A 19,904-nucleotide genomic window follows, 5' to 3' on the forward strand; every position below is an offset into this window, starting at 1 on the left:
CCTGTAGAAGAGGAGGCTGAGGGGAGACCTTCTTGCTCTCTACAGCTGCCTGAAAGGAGGTTGTAGCAAGGTGGGGGTCGGTCTCTTCTCCCAAGTAACAAGTGATAGGACAAGAGGAAACGGCCTCAAGCTGCGCCAGGAGAGGTTTAGGTTGGATATTAGGAAAAACTTGTTCACCGAAAGGGTAGTCAGGCACTGGCACAGGCTGCCCAGGGAAGTCGTTGAGTCCCCATCCCTGGAGGTATTTAAAAGACGGGTAGATGCGGTGCTTAGGGACATGGTTTAGTGGTGGACTTGGCAGTGCTAGGTTAACGGTTGGACTCGATGATCTTACGGGTCTTTTCCAACCTAAATGATTCTATGATTGTAAGATACCACCAGACAAACCAAGAACTCCCAAATCCTCTCACTACGGCGTTTTCTCAGAAATTCCATAGACTTGCAGATGGTGTTTTTTATTTTGCATAAAAGAACTCAAAAGTATTGTTTGGGAAGGGAGGAAAACAAAACAATATACTGAATATTCCTCTACAGTATGAAAAATTGCAGGGACTGCCAATGGCTTGACTCATTTCTCCAGTTTTTCTTACACAACTCCCACTTGTTGTCCTCCAGGACTGTAGGGAAGTAATTACTTGCTTCAGAGGTTATTTCTGTAATTAAAGCAAATTGACCTGAATTTCAAAAAAGGAATTTCTGTTCAACTCCAGAAAATAGTCTGAAGTTAGACTTTGCATTACCTACATCCCGCAAAGCTACACTGTTATTTTAAAAACAATAAAAGAATGACTTGCATATGCACAGTGGCCATATGAGCACATCTAACCTTTGAGATTTCCCTCCTTGTATTTTGGACTATGTTGACGATGTCCGGATGGGATTTACAATGGCTCAAAGCTACTATTGTTCACAGTACATTAAATCTACAATATATGCAATGAGATACCATAATATTTTCACTTGGACCTTCTATTAACCCACAACTTGACTGTATTTAATGAAATATGTAGTGCTCACAGAGTTGATTTATATGCATCACTATTTACAGTGCACGTTTATAAAAGGGGAAAAAGCACCCTAAGGAACTCACGGTTCTTTTGACTTTAACAGAAAGTAAAAAGTGCCTGATTTGGTTTAGCTCAGTAACACCCCGGGAAGCCCCAGAATCTTATAGATGGATTAGGGATGGCGACAGGAATCACTGATGCAGCTGAAAGAGCTAGCATAGGAAATCTACTGTTGCTACCAATCCTGAGCCAAAACACTGCTGCGTATTTTAAAACAAAAATCACAATCATATTTATGTTTGTTGTGTATATGTGTATATAGAAACAATAAAAAAGGCATACTGAAGACCTGGAAATCTATTCTTGTCAGTGTTTTTCTAGAAATAAGTAGAGTGGAGGATTCATACACCCAAGGGAAAATCACACACACTCTCTTGAACAGATAAGCCTTTACTTCTGACAGAACTTCTCAATGTATTTAATTACACAAAGTGTATGTCAGAATATAGTGGAAGAACAGTGTTTTGTACTGGAAAAGGCACAGAGAATTAGCTAGCAGAAGGCAGTATGCCTCCAAGTGCCCTTGGAGCTATCTTACAAGCATCTGTTTCATACATTAGTGAAAATAAAACCATCACTCTCTCCATTCCTCTACCAGTTTCATTGGGTTAGCTGAGTAATTATTTCTAGAAAAAAGCATAATTTTGTTATTCTTTTAGATAAGATGAACTGCATGCAGGTTAAAAACATGCATGCAGGTTAAAAACAAACTTCTCCCAAAGCAACGCCCTTTGGGCAGTAAAGAACATGGGGCACTAATGACTTCCACGAAATTATCTTGTGCTGCACCTGCTGTCCTAGTGTGTTTGCAATAATGAACTAGCAAACTGAGAAAAGACAAGAAGGGTATTCGTCACTAGTGCTAGGATTGCGTAAGCCTAAAAAAATTACACATTTTAATACTCCGTGTAGGTATGCCAATATCTCTACTGATGAGATCTTTCATGGCAATTTCTGTAAGAATGCTGTGATCTATTAACAGAAAAGAAAAAACATAACAAAACTCTTGCATTCTTAACACTGAGGCTATATGCTATGTTTTTCACATTCTCACTTGAAAGAGGTCTAATTTCCTTTCACCATCTAGAAAACTATGTTCCAAGAATTACCGAAGGGATCGCTTACACTAAACCCAGTCCCCGGAAAACATATCCAGAAGGAAAAAAATATCTCCCATGGAAAGGCATGGAAACAAGAGCACAGTGTAGCTAAATTCTCCGGAAGTTAATGACTGGACCTCCTTTTCCCAACTCCTCCCTACAACATTAATAGTCTTAGCAATTACCGAGTGGAACAAACCCCTTTAACACCACCTGGTGTACTTTTCAGCAGTTGGTCTTGCTTCCAGGCCTGTCATGGCTCATTAAGATAGTACAGTACTTTCTCTCTACAAGACTGTTCTTGGGGACCATAGAAATCAAGATAAAATGAGATATGGAGGTTTTATCACAAAACAGAAAGGGACTGTGACATGTCGTGCTGAGATTTTAGTATCTGAAAAAGCCACAGAAGAAAAAGTTTTTCAAGGAAGATGAAGAGTAAAAACCAGTTACAAAAGATAAACATAACTTCCCCGTACTTAAAGAAACAGCATTAACTACAAGAACCTAATTCTGTGTGTGCTCATATGGGGCACCTTATTTACATAGGCTTCGCTGAAGGTCCTGCTTCTTTGCTTTGCAGTTTATTCTTTCTGTGAAACTTTGAGATTCGAGTTTAATAGCTCCCTCACCTATGAGAATCGTTTGACCGACCAGTTTTGTACTGCTGCCCATAATCCAGTTAAGGTTTTCTGCTTATTTCCATGATTCAGGACATCTAGTATCAGTTGCACTGAAAACGAAGCGGAAGGCTGTCTCTAATGCTGCCACAACACTGAGCGTCTCAGAGCGCTCGAAGGCTCATTGACAACACAGGAGGACAGAAAGGGTAACAGGCTTCATTCCTTAATTGCCAAGAGGAAAAAAGTGCAAAAGAGATCATGTTTTCTCTCAAGCTTTCACCTGAATTAAAAAATAATAGCAGAAGCCACCAAATTTGAAGGTAACCAAGCTCTACAATTACATTTATGAAAAGCCTAATGTTTCATTACAGTGAGGAGAACAGTGGAGTTAAAAAAAAAAAAAATTCTGGCCTTTCAATAAATAAACTTTAGCCCTAAAAAACATACAGTATATCTACACGCTGTATTGCAGCTTTTCTATTGGATTTTGTGTGATTCACTTGGAGATTAACAGCAGTTCCACGGTCAGTTTATTTCCAATTTTCACATTTCAGACTACTGCAACTGAACTTTTTACAACTTAAATGTCAAAATCTAACCAGGTGACCATATAGAACTAAAATAAACATATATAGTTATATATTTTATGCTTGAAAATCAAAAAGGACAAAACAATGGTAATAGGATATTCTTGCATTCATTTTCACTGTGTGCCCTGAAAAAGACACTTTTAAGAAAAAAAAAAAATCTAAGCTTATAGGAGAAAAAAAAGGGACTGATGCAGATGCACTTGTTCAGCTTTGCCCCAGACAGTAAATCCTACAGACATGGAGTGCCCTCTGTGGGATTTTAACTTATTTAATTTCACACACAGTAATTATAGGAGGTGCTTTGGTACCATTGCTGCAATCACATGATGGTCTGATACACCAAGTGCCTGAGAGACCTTACAGTCCAGTCGAACATGATGAAGAGTTTGCATTGGGCCTAGAAAGCCATAGCTTGCAGATACAAGGTTAACATATTACTGCTTTGTAGGACTGACAACAAATGTGAAGTGACTTCAAACTACAGAGACAACTGTTTATACATGTAGAACATACACGTACTTCTGCAACTAGGAATAACTTCTCCTCTGGAGAACTGTTGTTAAACCATAGGCATAAACCATAATTTCAGTAATGACAAAAAAAAAAAAAGCTTTAATTTCCAAGAAGACAATTTCTGATGAGCTGACAAGTTATCATTGGATGGACATTGATACTTTTCTTTTTTTTTCCTGGTTCTGTTCACTATGGGTGCACATAACCTGAAACATTTTTGTTTGGTTAAACTGTTTGCTGTGTTTGAAATTACTTCACACCTCATTTTGGATCAACTGAAATTATTTTTCTGGCAAATAAACTATGTGCCAATTAATCAGTTTCTTTTGGACTACTTTCAATTTCAACCTCATACTCATACCTCCAGACAATACTGCTTTATTGCTGAGAGGATGAACTTTTCAGAAGATAAACAGCCTCAGTTTCCACTGACTTCATTTTCAGTTGTGAGTGTTTGTGTGCATGTGTGTGTATTTTTCTTAACTGATAGCCAGAAAATGAACACCTGGACTTATCAACCATCTAACAAATATTTTTAAGTGACTTGCATATCATGCAGGAGAACTGTAGCAGAGATAAGGATGGACAGTCTTCCTGCATAGCACTGCCTAGGTTGGCATCTTATTTTTAATAGTAGCCCTCATGTAGCTCTCAGCAGGACTTCCAACTCCGAGATGAAATAAGGAAGGAATAGAATGAACAGCTTCATTAAGCTACACAGGCCTAGTTCATCTCTGATCACCACCTACACTCTGTATCAAACAAAACACTGTCTGTGGGATGTATTCATGTAATTCGAGACTACTGTGATAAATATTCAAAAGACCACTCATGTAAAGTCACATAAGAAATCAAAAGACATTTCTTGGCAGCTTGATTTTGAAACATAAATTATGTTCCATTATAACAATTCATTCGTCTGCAATATCCATGATTATTTTTAAAGAAAAAAGAGGATAGCAAATTATTCTTGGACAAATATTAATCTTTCTGTTATTTGCCAGCAGGATGAAGGATTCAACTCTGAAGCGCCAACTACATTATGCAAGTCTGCATCCCTTGAATTATAGGGCTAGCAGCAATTGCAATTAGCAAGAGAAGGCATAATTCAGGAAAGGGCTGTTGGACAGTTTTCCAGGTCTGAAAGAACAGATTGAGAAATGCTCCAACTGGGGCTTTTCAGCCCCGAAGCAGATGACCAAGAAGAATCTTCTGGTCCTTCTGACCATAACAAAAGGCCTGCCTAGTCAAAAAAAATAAAAATAAAATAAAAAAATCTCTTCTCTACATGCAGACAAAGTGTCTGTTCCCCTTCCCTATAAGTGCAGTGTCCGCTGCTACAGTTTTGGCAATTGCATGAGCTCGGCCCCAGATTAGACTGTTTGTGCTCGGTTATTTTCACACACTGCCAAAATTTGCTGACAACACCAGGAGAAAAAAAGGGAAAGGAAAACTGGTGATTTTCAACAGTTTATAACTCAGCTCAGCCTAAGCAGGTTTTTATGGGACAAAGAACAGAGATTTCTCTGTAGACAGCACTTTATTCCTGCCTAATTTAAAGGATTTGCTGTGAATGATGGAAACATTAGAACTTCTTAAAGAAAACATAACAAAACAAAAATCCTAGCAGTTCACTAGTATTTTTTTACAGTAGATCATGTTTGGTGATATAAATAGAGAGACCATTATCTACCTCTCTCGTAATTATTTACAACAAAGTTTTTTTTTTTAAAGAAAATGAAAATATTAGACTTAAAGGAAGAGGGCTTCAAAATACATAGTACTTCTTTAAGGAGTGAAATTTCTTCCTTGGAATAATTCACACTTGTGCTATTCTAGTGCCACAGTATTCCCTAAGGAGTGTGAAATGATCTTCTCAGGGTTACAAAGTCAGTAGTAAACACAAGTTCTACTCTAAGAAACAGTATTTTAAATATATATTTTCATTAACATAATATCTAACAACTTCCTATTAAAACCCAGAGGTAACTTTCTGGAGTCCTCTTGTTGCTTTAACACTTTCTTTCAGTCCATATCTAGAATCTCCTAAAGCAGCGTTTCCTAAGCTATTTTTCTTGTATGCTCCCCTGCCCCATTAGCTGACTAAAGGGCCCAGGCTGTTAAACTTACATGTCTGTCAAATCTTAACCAGTGCTGCTTTTGAGCACCTCAAACTTTTCCCAGTGAAGTATGCCCTAAAATGTGGGAAACAATATTGCTTTACTGTATCTTTGAACAGTGGCTGTACAACAGCTATTGTTTTCCATTAAGGATACCAAGACCAGCTAACTCCTTCACAAAATTGACCACTCATTCAATTACTGTTATTTTTGATTTGAAATAGTAAGAAATGTTTTAACAACATTAGAAACTTTTTGCAAAGCTAGAAAACAGATGAGAAGAGTGCTTTTCATAAAAGGCATAAGCTGGGAAAGTAGGGCAACAAAGAATATACTGGAGTTTCTGTATATAAATATAAGATAATTAATTGACTAGGAGCCCTCAGCAGAGACTTGTTTGCAACAGAGCCTCATGGTGAGGATGACTTTTTGAAGTCTGGAGCAGCTTTGGCAGCTTTGTAGAACTTTAAGAGAGACCAGCTATGACTAAAACATGCTCAGCTAGTTAACTATACAAACGCAATGTTTTTTCCATCTTTCTCTCCATGTGCTGACAGCATTACCATTCTCTCCAGTGTTGTTCTTCCTTCTGAGGCACAATGGATCTACCAGTTTATGCAGTTCCTGATACTACGTTTCAGTACAACAACTTTCCAACAATAACTTACTCAGCTAAGAAAGGTCATCATTTAAAAGAAGGGGGTAGTTATATTAAACGCTCTAGAACTACACAATTCCAAGTACATTTCAGGATATACTGTACACTACGTGTATATTTTAGTGAGAAGGTTTGGCAGAGTAGTTTGGCAGAAGGGAGTACTGCCAAGTGATTGGATATGGGATATATCTCCAGTTGCTTTGGATTCCCACATCACCTTAAGAGCTATTCTTCCCATCCCCCAACACACCATCTCTCAAGGCAGTCAAATTTATAGCTCAATAAAATTTTTTATTAAAAATAAAAAGTGCGGCTTTTAAGTACTGCAGTCTTCCAACATCCTTATGCCAGGTCTAGATCAGACTGTTGCAGCTGAATATGAAGCTGGGGAGGCTTGGCCCATGTTATACAGCACTCCTAAGTTAGAGTTTCAAGATCTAAGCCACCTCTCTTTCCATTTTGTAACAGCTGTTTTTCTATCCTTTCATTAAAAAAAAAGAAAAGGAGAGAGGCTAGCGTAGAAAAGTTAAATAAATAAATAATGGCTCACAAAACCACAGTGGAGGAACCACTGCTGGTCCTGCCAATAAAAATGTTCCTTCTCTTCAGGGCTGGCTAAACAACTGAAAGTGTTTCTAATGAACTGCTAGCAGCACTATCCATCACTGCACTAAATGGATTCATGTCTCCCTGAACTAAGGATAACTATTTATCTATAATGCACGGTCAGAAATTAGGAAGTATTTAAGCCTTAGAAGACTAATTCCTCACTTCTCCCCACCTCCTCAAAGCTTGGTTTTATTCAGGCCTCCTTACAGAAAGACAACAAGAGAAGTCCGACTGATAGAGAATTTCAAACTGTTCCAGTGCTAATGCATCATCTGCATGAGTTTGAAAAATACTTTAGCAGACCAGACATCTGCAGTCTGATTTTAGCATTACGACTACCTGATATTATGTTTATCTCTTCCCTCTTTCCTTTTTGGCATTTGCTACACTGACTTGTGTCTTACCTTAAAGTAGATTATAGGCTACCCAAAGCAAGATGGCACATTCACACAAAATAACTGAGTCCCAATAACTGTTTAGGATCTTTGACGATGCTATTGTGCAAATGATAGTAGTCTACTGCAAACGATCAGAAGGAAGAAATGTTTTTGAGCTCTAAAGAAAGTGCAAAAGTAATGTAGGTAGACCCTGGTCAGAAGTAACTTCTGAAGGATCAACTGATTACATAGATAGCTGCTATCTATAAAGACATATTCACACAGTGGTTGTCTTTAGAACACCAGGGATCAGAGAATTCAGAGATATCAATAAATCATGCCTACAAACAATAAAAGAAACACTTACTTCATCTCCAGGACTTCCTCCAAATGTTTCCTTCTTTCAGCTCGTAGGTTGGTCAAATGGGTTTCCTTCTCAGCCAAAGACTGTTGTGTAGAGGACAATTTTGCTTTCATTGACTCCAGCTCCTGCTTAACCTTCTCCATGGCCATCATCAGCTCTTCTACCTAAAACATTTTAGGGAAGACAGGAGGAGAGAAAAATAGTGTAATGTGATCAGCTGGAACTTACTAGATGTCCTAACTAAATTGGAGCACAAAGAGTACCAGTGCATGTACAGTGCATAACACTTCTGTAGACTGGAATCATCATCTAGTGCTGTGGATAGTATGTCTACACTTGATTGAAGCAACATTACAGTCTGTGAATTAACATAGTCTGGTCACTGGAATGTTACCATTAAAATACCAAATTACAAATACTCTTCAGTATTTCTATTTTAGGAAAATTACCACAAGGATAAAAGGATAGCCTATGCATATTAAAATTAGCCCACAAAAATGCTAGGTATTAAATGGAATACATCGATAATATACCAAAAGTATAAGAAACTTTCATTATAAATGATGCCGAAAGAAAAACTACATAACCACTTTAAGAACGAAGGTAATGTTTCCTGAACAGGAAGAGGACTGGGTTCCCATGAAGATGTAAGTAAGGCTACTTCCCTCAAAATATCTGTTGAACAATGTTTATAGGCACGTTTTGCGATTTAGCAAGATAAAAGACATTCAAAGAGTTGCCAATGGCAGACAAGGTGTAGCAGAACAATGTTCGTGTCTTCGGCAAATGGGAAAGGTTCAGAATTAACATGATTGTAAATTCTAGCACAGATGATACACAAATGAACATAGTCATATTTTATTTTGCACTTGGAGCAGGTTCTGTCTCAGCTAGAATTTATCACTAATTAACATGCAAAACCACAATAAATGCTCATGTATAGCTACAAGAACCTCTGGATATTCTTTTAATAATTTTATAATAATGCTCAATAGCACACATTACTTTCACCGACTTCTTCCGCATAGGTTTTCTATCACAACCAAGTGTTCATAAACAATTTTATAATGTGCTTCAAATGGGAGAAACTCAGATGCTGCTGTTGCACATAACCAAGCATTTGTATGAATTTAGTATGACAATACAGCACTGCATTGCATCTATATCCCTGCATAACAATCAATTTGTGCTCCATCCTGGAAGTGAATTACTGTAATATATTAAGCTCAATTTCTACTTACATGTTTTCACAAAGAGAGTTGGGCACATCACTCGCTATACAGGTGCTGGAGGATGGAAGGTATGCAACATACCACCCCTTCCTTTAATAAATCCTGTACTCCTAAAGGCAGAGCTAATGACTGAGGACAAACACGGATAACGATTGGTTTTCATCCTCAATCAGTGATAGAGAAAGAAACATTGCAATTCAGAATTAGCAGATTCATAAAAATCTAGCATAGACATTGTGCAGTGCTTACTGCAGAAAGCCTATCTACTTCCACTCAAATGCAGCTGACAACAAGCATTCTTCTTATGTCCAGCAAATTAAGAAAAATTTAAAATATGCAATTATCAAAAACTATTCAAAATGTACAACCAATAATTCATCCAGTAACCAACAGACTGAAGGAGAATTTCAGTGATCCATAGTCCAAACTGGCTAGCATGCATATCACAACCAAACTTTTCCTGTCTTGTTGGTGTTTAGTGTGCAAAACAAGATCATAAACTCTGCCAATTTTTAAAACAAAGAGAAAACTCCATAAAACAAAACAGAGAAATATATAAGAAAAGAATGCAAAGAAAAACTACAAAAACAATGAATAGCAAAAATACTACCAGGATGGAAACTGATACCTAGAAAAACAGCAACGTGCTGGGGACGTGAAGGTGTACCAGCATATCAGCTTCTGCTTCCTTTGGGTGGATCAGAATTATCTACACAAACACTTTCAAAAAAAACCATGAAGGAAAGAGGCACAGCAACTACAAAACCCTCTGCTTGCAACAGAAAACAACGTCAAAGAAACAAGCCCCTAGCCAACTGCAACAATCAAAACGGCTTGTGTCAATCTCTCAGTTGCCAAGATAAAACAATCTTTGAAGCAACATCTTTTCCATAATCAGGTTTGAAAGATTTCTGACATCCTTCATTCCATTCCCAGTCATCAAGATTTGCCATGCTAACACTGAAGGGCTGGTTTGCTTCATGCAGAGCTGTAACATAACAGCTCCATGCTGTTAAGAAGACACAGCGAGGCTAGAGGCCGATATCTAGGCCAAGGCTCCTAGTGCTAGGTGGTAAGATCTAACTCTGCAGGAGTACTTTGCAGTAGTGGTTATTGCAGGTACTTAATCTTTTTCTCATTGCTCCATTTGGCAATCCTTCTAATTCTAAGGTTATATTCTATATTTTTGCAGGTTAACAGAAAATTGATCTAATCATGTATTAGGAATGGCTAGAATGCAAGTGGCTTTTAAACTGTGCCAACAACTTAGTTCACAGAACTGCCATTACCTTCCATCGTCTCCAGCAAGTACCATTTGTCACGCGATTCACTAAAAACAAAGTTCACCAAAACAGTGATGACTGTATTCACAATAAAAACTTCATTGTTCAGATTCATCAAGTTATAGATATTCCATGGGAGCATTTCAATTAAACTTCTACAAAACAAAACATTTTATTTGGCAGCTTCTGAATCTTAGTGCAGACCTGTCTGTATATGTCCCAGTAAGAAGTCCTCTGAGAAATGATACAGGAATATTCACTGGAAGCAAACTGCTTGCCAAGCATATCTCATGTAGTCTATACAAAAAACTTCAAATCTACCCCTGATTTTTTTTCCCTGAGAGCAGCTAATTATATAATAAAGAAGAAATATTTGCCAAAAGCCAGAGTTCTTGGCGCGTTGAGACATTTTCAGAGACATGCTGTTGACATTTTCAATTTAACTGTAGGTAAGCTTGTGCCCTGTCAGTTACAACTAGAAAGTTTCCACTTCAGAAGGTGTTAAGAGTGCACTCTCGCTTCTCTTTTCCCTCTGCTCAAATCATAGTATATAAAGCAGAGTACATCTTTGACTATCTATGACTTGCCCGTGATTCAATTTTCTGTAGACAGGCCTGAAAGGTCTTAACGTATTCTGCGCAGGGTGAATCTGCAGAGAACTTAAATGTAGACTATTTTTTCATTGCTTTTAGGCCCTAAGTGACCTGGCCAGGTGACAGCTTATCTTTAAGGAAGAACATGAAGCTGAATGAAGTTTCCATTAGAGGAGAGAGTTCCTAAGAAACTGAACAAACCATGTGAAGGAGGGCAAACTGTGTAAATTAGATCAGTATGGGATTCAAAGCAACAGAAAAGGGAAACATCAACATAGGACAATTTTTTTACATAGTATTACACGTCCTTAGAAAGCATGAAAGCAAGGTGGAGAGAAAAGGCAGTTCAAAAGGAGAATTTTATCTACCATGTCAACTGCAGCCTGTAAAGAAATAGAAGAAATGATGCAATTTAAAAAATCAAACCCTTTTCAGGAGACTATCTATCATATTAACCTCCCTGAACACAGGCTGTTGCATAGACATATAGTTACCACATTATCTCCAAGTATGTGGTGGTTCCTGGTAAGCTTTTCTGGCCATCGGGTAAGCTCTTCTCTTCTGAAGAGCTTGGTCAAGTTCCCCAAAAGTCAGTAAAAAGACAGTAAAGTTGAGAAAGGGACTGGATATGCAAAATATCATTGAGGCTGGGGATCCTACCAACCTCCATACTAGCTCCTGGAAAGGTTACTAATGATCAGGATAGGCAAGCTCAAATTTCCCCGTTTTGTGAGGAGAACTAATGCACTACTGAACATTTCTGAGACACAGCTGGTATTTTAGGCCAGGAAGAAGGCTACATCAACAGATGTGGTTGGTGTTGGCTGCCTCGTAAAATCAGGGCCCAAAGACTCCAATACCAAAGGTCAATCCAGACAGACAGGCTAAGTAAAGCAGCGTCAGGATCCGCAAATGCTTAAGTGTTTTTAAATTGCAATGTAGAAGCAGCTACTTTTTTCTTTCCATTGTGAACTTTGTCTTCAGTGATGAAGGATCACCTGAAGAGCACTTTTCTACTGCACAGAAAATTGATAAAGGCCTCCATAGCCCTCTCAGGAAGATAGCTCTGGAGCTTAATTTTCTGCTTACACCTTGTCAGAGAAGCAGAGCAGTTTTGGGCCATCATCCAAGCAACAAATGCATCATGAATGCTAGTAACATAATGTAATTCACCACAGTGGTACTGTGCAAATATGAAGAGGCAATGGACAAAGTCATCAATATGTCAAAGAAAGGAGCAAAATTCTATGCACTTGAAAAACATTTGCAGTGGCAGAGGATCTATTCTGAAATGGTGACCCATGCAATCCACTTTTATATGCTATGTGCATATCAAGAGAAAGGAAAAAGCTAAAGAACACCCTCCACAAACACTGCAAAGGAAAACTTTCCAGCCTTAAGGGACAGGACATGAATGCATCCATAGTTCAACTGTATATGACTGGCTTAAATAATATTTATTAAGGACAGCAAATCACTGGTACACTTTATAAAAAAAGTTTTATGTTAATGTTAGATAAGGCTCTCCCTGTCTGTATATTAACAAGTCTCTCTTTGCAGAAGAGACTGTATTTCTCTCTGTTATTAATTTTTTCATAGAATCAAGGAATGGTTTAGGTTGGAAGGGACCTTTAAAGATCGTCTGGTCCAACCCCCCTGCCATGGGCAGGGACACCTTCCACTAGATCAGGGTTGTTCAAATCCCTGTCCAACCTGACCTTGAAGACTTCCAATTATGGGGTATCCACAACTTCTCTGGGCAACCTGTTCCAGCGTCTTGCCACTCTCATTGTAAAAAATTTCTTCCTTATGTGCACTTTAAACCTAACCTCTTTCAGTTTAAAAACACTACCTCTTATCCTGTCACTGCAGGCCTTGGTAAAAAGTCTCTCTCCGTTGTTCTTATAAGCCTCCTTTATACACTGAAAGGCCACAATAAGGTCTCTCCAGAGCCTTCTCTTCTCCAGGGTGAACAACCCCAACTCTCTCAGCCTTTGTTCATAGGAGAGGTGTTCCACCCCTCTGATCACTTTTGTGGCCTCCTCTGGACCCACTCCAACAGGTCCATGTCTCTCCTGTGCTGAAGGCTCCAGAGCTGGATGCAGTACTCCAGGTAGGGTCTCACCAGAGGGGCAGAATCACCTCCCTCGACCTGCTAGCCATGCTTCTTTTGATGCAGCCCAGGATACGGTTGGCCGCCTGGGATGCAAGCACACATTGTCAGCTCATGTCCAGTTCTTCATCTATCAGTACCCCCCAAGTTCTTCTCCGCAGGGCTGCTCTCAATCCCTTCATCCCCCTGTCTGTATTGATATTGGGGATTGCCCCAACCCAGGCGCAGGACCTTGCACTTGGCCTTGTTGAACCTCATGAGGTTTTTCTCTGATTCAGATGAAGTTTTAACCATCCAGATGGTCCAAGGTATCTGTTGACCCTGTTATTTTTCCTTCCTCATTCTTTTTTTTTTTCTTTTGATCAAGCAAAAAAGACTGCATATCAGTCCATAATTAAAAGTCTCAAAGGGCATGACAAAGGGACTTGACTATTATTCTAAGAGCCCTATACCTAAACCAGATATACAGCACTTTACGTGCAGTGATAAATGGGAAACATACAGTTTAATGTTTAATTACATGCCTGAAAAGGCATACATTTTTATGTTTCTGATTGAAGGAAAGAAATTATATTTCTTTCAGTATTCATACAGACACAATGGGCTATGGAATAGCTGTTTATATTGATTATTGTGTCTCAAAAGTTCCAGGCAGAATACAAAATGATGAAATTTTAGAGAATACAGATATAAATACCAACACAAACAATTCATTTTCCATGAGCATTGTATAAATCAATCACTAGAGATCTTATTTTCAAAACTACCTCAGCAGGCTAACTTGTATATTTAAAATTATTGGCTTTCTGAATATAGACCTTTCTTGTATAAACAAGAAATCAGCATTACAAGACAAAATGTACTAGAAATCTGTACTTTTGCCCAAAATGAATTAGGCCAGCAAAACAAAAAGTCTTGCAATTACAAGTCAATAGTGAGAACAGTACAAGGACTGAAAAAAATAACATTTCTTAAAGTATCACTCACTCTCTCAGAGGACAGTCTCCTACTTTTCTACAGCTCTTGAGTTTTTAAACTGTTTTTCATTTCACTGTGTACATTACTGAAATGATAAAGGGACTGCAAATTTCTGCATTATCTTTTAGTTAGTTGAACTGATTAGACTGCAGGACAGAGAGAAGGGAAAGAAACAGACATGAAAAGAAAGACAAAGACAAGAGTTCTGGCTCCATGCAAACTTGTTTGGATCCCAGAAAAATTTCCCAGAACAGATGTTAAGACATGGAAAAAGCACAGGCCAGACTTGGGACTTAAGTATGTAATTTAACTGCCTCAAGTAACATATTACAGGGAGAAAGCATTGAGTCTGACATAACTTGGATTGCCAGCAGGACCAGATGGTTTGCTTAAATCACAAGCTAATAAACCTTTACACAAAATAAGAGGGAAATGAATTATGGTTTCATCATAGCCCCATTTTCGTTAAAGCAGTAGGGTGGCTTTAGGTACTCTTAAAGACTATATCCAAGACACTTAACTAAATTCTTGGCTATTCTGAATGAAGGCAACAACTTTCAAATTCTTATAGATATTGGGAAAGCTCTTAGGCATACCTTTTTGAGAGCTAAAAATATCTGATGAAAATGAGAGAAATAAGTAAGCAGTAACAGGAAATATCTTCCCCCCTCCTCTGATAAAATTAAAATGTAATTTCTAGTTCAGCCCTCAACCAGGAGAACAGCTGAAAGCTCTGCCACACTGTCAGCAGAAGGGTATAAAGCAGAATGGCTCTGCCCCACCACACAAGGCTGGAGCTCTGGCTCCAATTCAAGCCCCTCTTATCCACCGCCAGTGCAGGAGTATGCATACGCCTGCAGGTGGACAGAGGAATGTGTCATGGCTACTGGCTTCTCTACTATGACAATGTGAGCACTACCAATCCTTTTGAAGCAGATATGTAACGCGTTAGGATCCTTTACCTCCATTTTTATTCTGTGATTGTAGGCACTGTAAAGATACCCTAAGTTGAACAGATGTTCACCTAGAGAGAGCGTTCTTCCCTACGCTATACATATCACCCTATATAACTGCTTCACTTGTTCCGTGTGGTCACTGTTAATGAACATTGCCATAAGATCCTATGCAGACAAGTGAAAAACTTCCTTCTTTTTTTCTTCACTAGTAGAAATTCCTTAGTTGAAGATCCTATCTAAAGACACTCAGAAATACACACAGCAGAACATTGTGCAACAATTAAGATGTTTCTATACATCACATTTACCTCCATCTCAAAGAGGATGCCAGATATACAGCACCCCTTTTGCCAAGGTCAACTGTGTATAGTATTAGAGGACGGTGGCAGACCGCACATGGAGTAGTTCTGTTTTGCTCACAATAAAGAGGGGAGTTTGCGTCAAAGCTGTGAAAATGGCTGGTGGATTATCAGTTTTCCAGAGAAAAGGCAGGATCTTCTGATCATCTGTAATATACAGCAGTAATTTTAGGGATGAACTTTGTGTTTCTTTACATTAGTGTGCAACTTTCTAAGTCTTTGTGCCTTTGATTTTTAGGTTGTTAGGATTTTGTACATTCAGCATCCCGGATAAAATACAGTGCTTTGGTGGCTTAACAGAACTGGTGCCACTGTCCCATTCTTACATTATTAACTGGGAAAAAGGAGAGGAGAAAGATAAAGAGAGAGAACAAAAGACTATGGGCTGAAAAGCTGCAGGATACTGTAGTTGAATGCAAATTTTCTTATCACTGTGAAAGTGAGATACTTAGCTGATGTCTCTTGTTTCCATGAGTTGGTCTCTCAACAAAAACTTTCATTATTAAAAAAGCATCTGATAGCGAAGAGGAGTTAATGCGCTGTGTTGCTCCTTACTGTCTCCACTGATGGCTCTAGGCAATGAAGAGCACTAATACTAGACTGACCAAATGATATCTGACATTACAATGTTATTCCTGCAGAACCCACAGAAATACAGGAGTCTTTGTCAAGGAGTACATTACTTGAGTATCAATCAAGAGTGCTTTTTGCTCATACTCTGAGAGCACTGAGCTCTTGTATGAAGGAGGAGGTATCAAAATTCACATATGTTTGGAAAAGAGAAAACTCCTGAGCTGCCAGACTTTAGGACTGAATAAGTCACAGATGTGTCCTGTTAGGATGTTTGGAGGTAGCTTTGACAGTTGTATCTCATAAATGAGGGCCATAAACCTTATAAATAAGCAACAGCCTACTGCTGGGACAAGAGCTCTTGAAAAGGAAGCAATAATTGTCTCTGCTTAACATATACGAAATATTTGAGTCAGGCCTAGGAAAAAGTAAGTGAAAAACTGAATTCTGATTTCTATTGAGGACAGAAACCTGTTGTAGTCTCTGATATCCGAAAAGTATAATAAGCTACAATTTTATTTCTGCGTTTCCCTGAACTGGAACCATTATCCAATGAAGTATTCTCATTATGCTTTTTAACCCTTGCAACCAGACCAAAGGAAGCTGTCCTGTTTTATTTTACGTGGCTCTACAGTCTTAGGAAACTCTCTTGTGTTTATCTTCTGTGACTAGCAATGAATCTCTCCAGCTCCTTGGGAAGACAGCAGCAATCACTACTTCAAGGGATAACAAACAACTCAAGGCATAACAATCTTGCGAAAACCCTGGAATCTGATCACCATTTAAAAATCTCTACAGAGGCAGAGAGACTAGAATTCAGCACATTCTGCACAGTTTTGCACACACTCATGTAGCACAATTTGTTACATCCAAACAAAATCTCTAAAACTGTGGTTAATTCATGATACTCCAGCCACAACACTGAACATGGACATCTTCAAAATAACTTAACCTTTCTTAGGGTACATCTACTCTGTGATTTAAGAGTAGCTAAGGTAGCAGTAGCAATTGGGCCAAAGGAAGCCTTTCAGCTCAGACTAATTGCCCAAGGATTTCAGCAGTTTTTCACAAGCTTTCTGTAGATCATGCTGATTTCCATTTTGCTGCATTTTAGACAGTTTCAGGTTAACTAGGATATGTCACCATGGCAGACAGTTTAGACATAATTGAATAATATTCAAAGTAAATATTTAATGCTGTGCTACATAGCATAGCATAGATTGCCACTTTATATAGCATTGACTGATTCTCCAAAGAGAAAAATTCTGGGATGATGTATTAACTCACTACAAGTAGTGAAAAAATGCTATGCTAATTCCACATACAACTTTACCGCTCTTTTCCCAAAAGACCTTAAGGATCATGAACATAAATATATGAAAGCACAGATATTATGTGAAAGCACGTGCATTGCAACGTGAAGGTTGAAAATGTGGCTAACTGAAGAAGTACAGTCTTTTTGGCAAGACCAGGAAAGTTTCTACGTCTACTAACTTGTGGAAGCAAATCTTTAGCATTGTAGTCTACAGAAAGCAATTAGCAGAACCTAGCCATCATACCTAAAATGTAATCCCACCTTACTGAGCCAACTGAACTCGGGCTGAAATTCAGTGAAGGGTTTGAATGAATCTGATGGTGAAGAGCAGTCCAGCAAAGTCTGGAAGCTTTTGTGTGAGTAGGAAACATTTCAAAAAGAAGAGGCATCCTCAATTTAATGAGCTTCAAGTCTGTCACTCTTCTTTTCTTGCACTTCATGGATTTTGGGGAAAAATCGATTATGTCAGAAAGAGAGTATATATTTTTAAATTTATGAATCTAACGTAGAAGTCTAAAGAACTTTTCTAATGTTCTAATCTACACATTATTGTATCACGCATCTAAGATCACAGTTAAAGAATGCAACTGGATGATGGAAAAGAAATTCCAAATGAAAAAAGCACAAGACTAGCTTTAAACAAATATTAACACAAGTATTTGCTTGGGTCCTCACAATTCCAAGCAAGCACTAATGTAACCAAATCTGCATGACTTTCTCCTTCAAATCAGACTTGAAAGCAATTCAAGACTTTGCTTTTCTCTTGAGCCGCAACAAATAAAATACTATCTAGGGGTAGGTACTTGAGAAAATAATATAACAGGTAGAGAGATGCCAAGATAGAGCTTTGTCTAGAATACTTGACTATAATAAAAAGACATAATGTGAAATGAATATTTATCTGTTAAATAATAAAAAGGGATAAAACTCCAGACAAAATTATCTTAAAATCAGCATTTGCACCAAATTTCTACAACAGTTTCCATGAGTATTTCTCCTTTCATTAAATGAAAAGGTGACATATATGGAGAAATGCTCAACATATATTTGGAACAGAGGTTAATTATACTTTCAGTGTCCCTAGTTCTCCTAAAAGTCATCAAATTTTGCCCACTTCGCAAGCTTAAATGAGTGCAACAAATTAAACAAAACCAAAATGTTTAGAAGTTTTTCCCCTATAATGTTAGAAAAAGATCTCTGTCCCAAAGTCTTTGGGCATGATTTTCTATTCATTGTTTTTTTTTCCCTATTCATTCTTCTTTACTGGAGGCAAAAAAAAAAAAAAAAAAAAAAATCCCCCAAGCCCCCAACTAGGCACAGCTGAACACACCTAAGACAGAAAAGAATAAAAATTCCACTCTGTTACACCTCTTAAAAGGTACGTTACTGAATACAGAAGGAATTACATACTGAATCACCCTTCCCATGTAAGGAGCGTGACTCAATACAAATCCAGGTATTTTTAAAGGAAGATACTACGTAATCCATTTAAATACCCGGGGAGAAGTAGTAACTTCAGGGAGAAGCAGTAACTTCAGGGAGAAGCAATGCTTCTAAAAAAGACTGCAAACGTATTCATTGACAAAGACACAGTGCACAGTCAGCTTTACCTAGCCAAAATATTTTCTCTAACCAAAGGAAAATAATCAGACAAAAGAATGAAAAAGAAGTCTCTCTTGAAAAACAATGGTAAGAATATACTTCAGGCTGACAACTGAGTTAAAAAGCTCTTAAAACAATTTATATCAGTAAAAGAAATTAAAATATAAGCTTTTTGGATAGATTTTTTTACTTAATATGAATTAAATACACAGATGACTTTGTACATATATGTATATACATACACTCAAAAACCAAAATGAGTTTGGCAGACTTTTATAGAAAGGAGCTTTGCAGAAAATATTCAAGAGAAGTTCAGCCAAAGAGAAAGTAAACTGCTTAGAAAAATCAGCGGGAAGCAATGAGGGTCCAGCACCTTCACCCCCAAACCATACCTTTGATTACTGCCTTGATCTCCAGTCACTTGGTTTATCAAACTTCTCATTAGGAGATACAGAAGAAGAGACAAAAACATTCATTAAAAGCAAACCGTTCAACATCTGTTACAGAGCAGTCAGAATTCTGATGTTTCTATGGTGCTCAGAAAGCACCTATAGGTAAGTGGTTCACGAGAAATTCCACTTTATATTTTCCATTTACAGGGACCTGCGGAAGTAACTTAATGTGTCAGGATTTGTGCTATGAAATAATTCCAACATTCAATGTATTTTAGAAAATATTTTAGATCTATTTCAGTAACAGAATGCTCAGCCAAATGGTTATGGTCCAATATATAATAATTATGTTGCAAATGTAGTTTCTATTCTTATAAGAAAAGGTAGTCTAAGTAATATATGCTAGAAGGTTAAAACAGGACCAGAATGGTGGTCTGATGGAAGTGCAAATGAGAGGTAACATTCAAAACTTGGCTAGAATTTCTGTACA

The 19,904-nt window shown here is 37.9% G+C and overlaps 1 protein-coding gene across 1 annotated transcript in view; it reads right to left on the reverse strand.

The window, feature by feature from the left end:
* Positions 1 to 19,904, reverse strand: part of ERC1 (ELKS/RAB6-interacting/CAST family member 1) — a 294,006-nt gene that overhangs the window by 90,505 nt on the left and 183,597 nt on the right. The window contains exon 14 of the mRNA XM_082308445.1: positions 8,025 to 8,185. Coding sequence (XP_082164571.1) covers positions 8,025 to 8,185 — 161 coding nt within the window. The remainder of the gene's footprint in view (positions 1 to 8,024; positions 8,186 to 19,904) is intronic.

The sequence above is a fragment of the Platalea leucorodia genome (genome assembly GCF_965183815.1).
Source record: "Platalea leucorodia genome assembly, chromosome: 4".
Taxonomy (NCBI): domain Eukaryota; kingdom Metazoa; phylum Chordata; class Aves; order Pelecaniformes; family Threskiornithidae; genus Platalea; species Platalea leucorodia.